Source organism: Priapulus caudatus, unplaced genomic scaffold, assembly GCF_000485595.1.
Source record: "Priapulus caudatus unplaced genomic scaffold, Priapulus_caudatus-5.0.1 Scaffold1711, whole genome shotgun sequence".
Classification (NCBI taxonomy): Eukaryota; Metazoa; Priapulida; class Priapulimorpha; order Priapulimorphida; family Priapulidae; genus Priapulus; species Priapulus caudatus.
This window is the reverse complement of record NW_014578772.1, coordinates 25,166-27,078: the sequence shown is the minus strand read 5'-3', so window position 1 is coordinate 27,078 and position 1,913 is coordinate 25,166. Positions and strand designations below refer to the sequence as shown.

The following is a 1,913-nucleotide window of genomic DNA, read 5'->3' as shown; positions in this document are numbered from 1 at the left end:
GCAAATCATAGTATTTATTATTAGCTTTTAATCAATATCTGAAAGTGTGTTCATGCTGAGAATGTTTCTCGACCTTTTACTGCCACGCTGTTCACATGCTAATAAAGTTAATCTCAGTTAGATCCAAATTTAGTTAAAAACTTCACTGACCAAATTTTCTCGTCATCTCTTCGATAGACTTCTCAGTCTGATGTCTTGCCTATAGCTATATGAAGTGAAATTAGAGCAGTTTGATACGGTACATGGTAATAATGAGAGGGAATATCCGCATGTTTGTAAACATGTAAGGAATGTGTGCACACGGGACACGACAGGCCAAGTATGCGAGCGAGGGAACAGTAGGCCTACAGGGTTTGTAGCAGAGTTTCGTAATAGATATCGGTCTCACAGCCACGCGAGGCCAAAAATCGTGCAGAATCTGCGCGCACACGCTGAGCTATCTGCTGAGCCAACGGCCTGGGCCTCTTGAGGCCGTTGGCTCAGCAGATAGTTCACCGTGTGCGGTGGGCTTAACGGTCTTAAGGGTCTGTACGAGAACGCTTATTTAAATGCAAATCAAAACTGAAATCAAAACGACATTTCTAGGGGGGGGGGGCAAATTTCAGGACTCAACTGTAATTATAAGCAACTTCGACGACTCTTGATCGACGTCCATAGTGAGGTAGGGGTGGGTCTGAGACAAGGCTTTCACGGATTAATTTACCAAAAAAATCACGTTAGGGTTATTTACGATTATTTGACGAAAAACGGAAAATATTAGCAATTGCTGCTTACTTGATATTTGTCTTATTAAGCTAATTGGCCATAGTGCTAAAAGACTTATTCTATAATGGTACTTTTCACCGACTACGACATGTCAATAGCAATCAATAGTCCACTGCAGGGCACAGCAAAGTTAATTAAGAGTAGGCCTAAAGGTATATATATTTCTGGCTAGTTGTAGTTTTCATCACATGGATCGATAAATCCGTACAGCTTCTTAGCTGTATCTTGAGGGAATATTATGCAGTCAGCCCCTTGCAGGGTGATACTCCATTAGGAGTGTTCCCAACTTTAATGTCATTAATGGTCATAATAACATATATATATATATGTATATATATGGTCATGGTCATATATTAGTCTGTGGTTTAATGTCATTTAGGTTAGGGCTAGGGTTAGGGTTAGGGTTAGGGTTAAGATTATCAATCATTAATCATTAATGATATCAAAGTTGGGAACACTCCTAGTGGACTCCAGAAAATACTGCTAAAAGCAAGCGGACTCATTTACGAATGAAGCAGCCGTGAATAGAGTAAAGACCCTTGTTATTAGAGAGAGAGAGGGGGGAGAGATAGTGAGAAAGAGAGATAGAGGGGAAGGGAGAGAGAGAAAGAGTGGGAGAGAGACAGAGGGAGAAAGAGAGAGTGAGAAAGAGAGAGAGGGTGCATGATTGTGGAGTGCGTCTCTCTCTCTCACACCTTGTGCACCCAGTCCTTGCAGTTCTCGTCGTTGAGGCAGCGGTCGAGCGCGTGAGTCGTCAGCACGAGGATGAAGTTCTTCGAGCTGCGGATGCTCGTCAGCAGGTTCATGTCGAACTTCCCCACCTCCAGCCGCTCCACGTCGATGAACACGCGGAAGCCACGCAGCTGCAGGTGCACCTTCAGCAGGCTGCAGAACACAGAGGGACATGGAGGGTTACATACCTGGGAGGGTTACATACCTGGGAGGGTTAACTTACATACCTGGGAGGGTTACATACCTGGGAGGGTTACATACCTGGGATGGTTACATACGAGCAGTAGAAGCAGGCTGTAGGATTAGATGCGGGAGGGTTAAATACAGGCAGTAGAAGCAGGCTGTAGAATAGAGATGAGGGAGGGTTACATACCTGGGATGGTTACATACAGGCAGTAGAAGCAGGCTGTAGAATA

The 1,913-nt window shown here is 44.3% G+C and overlaps 1 protein-coding gene across 1 annotated transcript in view; it reads right to left on the bottom strand.

Moving 5' to 3' along the window:
• LOC106817395 (sterile alpha and TIR motif-containing protein 1-like) overlaps positions 1–1,913 on the bottom strand; it is a 26,067-nt gene that overhangs the window by 5,645 nt on the left and 18,509 nt on the right. The window contains exons 5-6 of the mRNA XM_014822059.1: positions 1,888–1,903; positions 1,461–1,650 (exon numbers count right to left, since the gene is read on the bottom strand). Of these exons, the coding sequence (XP_014677545.1) occupies positions 1,461–1,650; positions 1,888–1,903 (206 nt within the window). The remainder of the gene's footprint in view (positions 1–1,460; positions 1,651–1,887; positions 1,904–1,913) is intronic.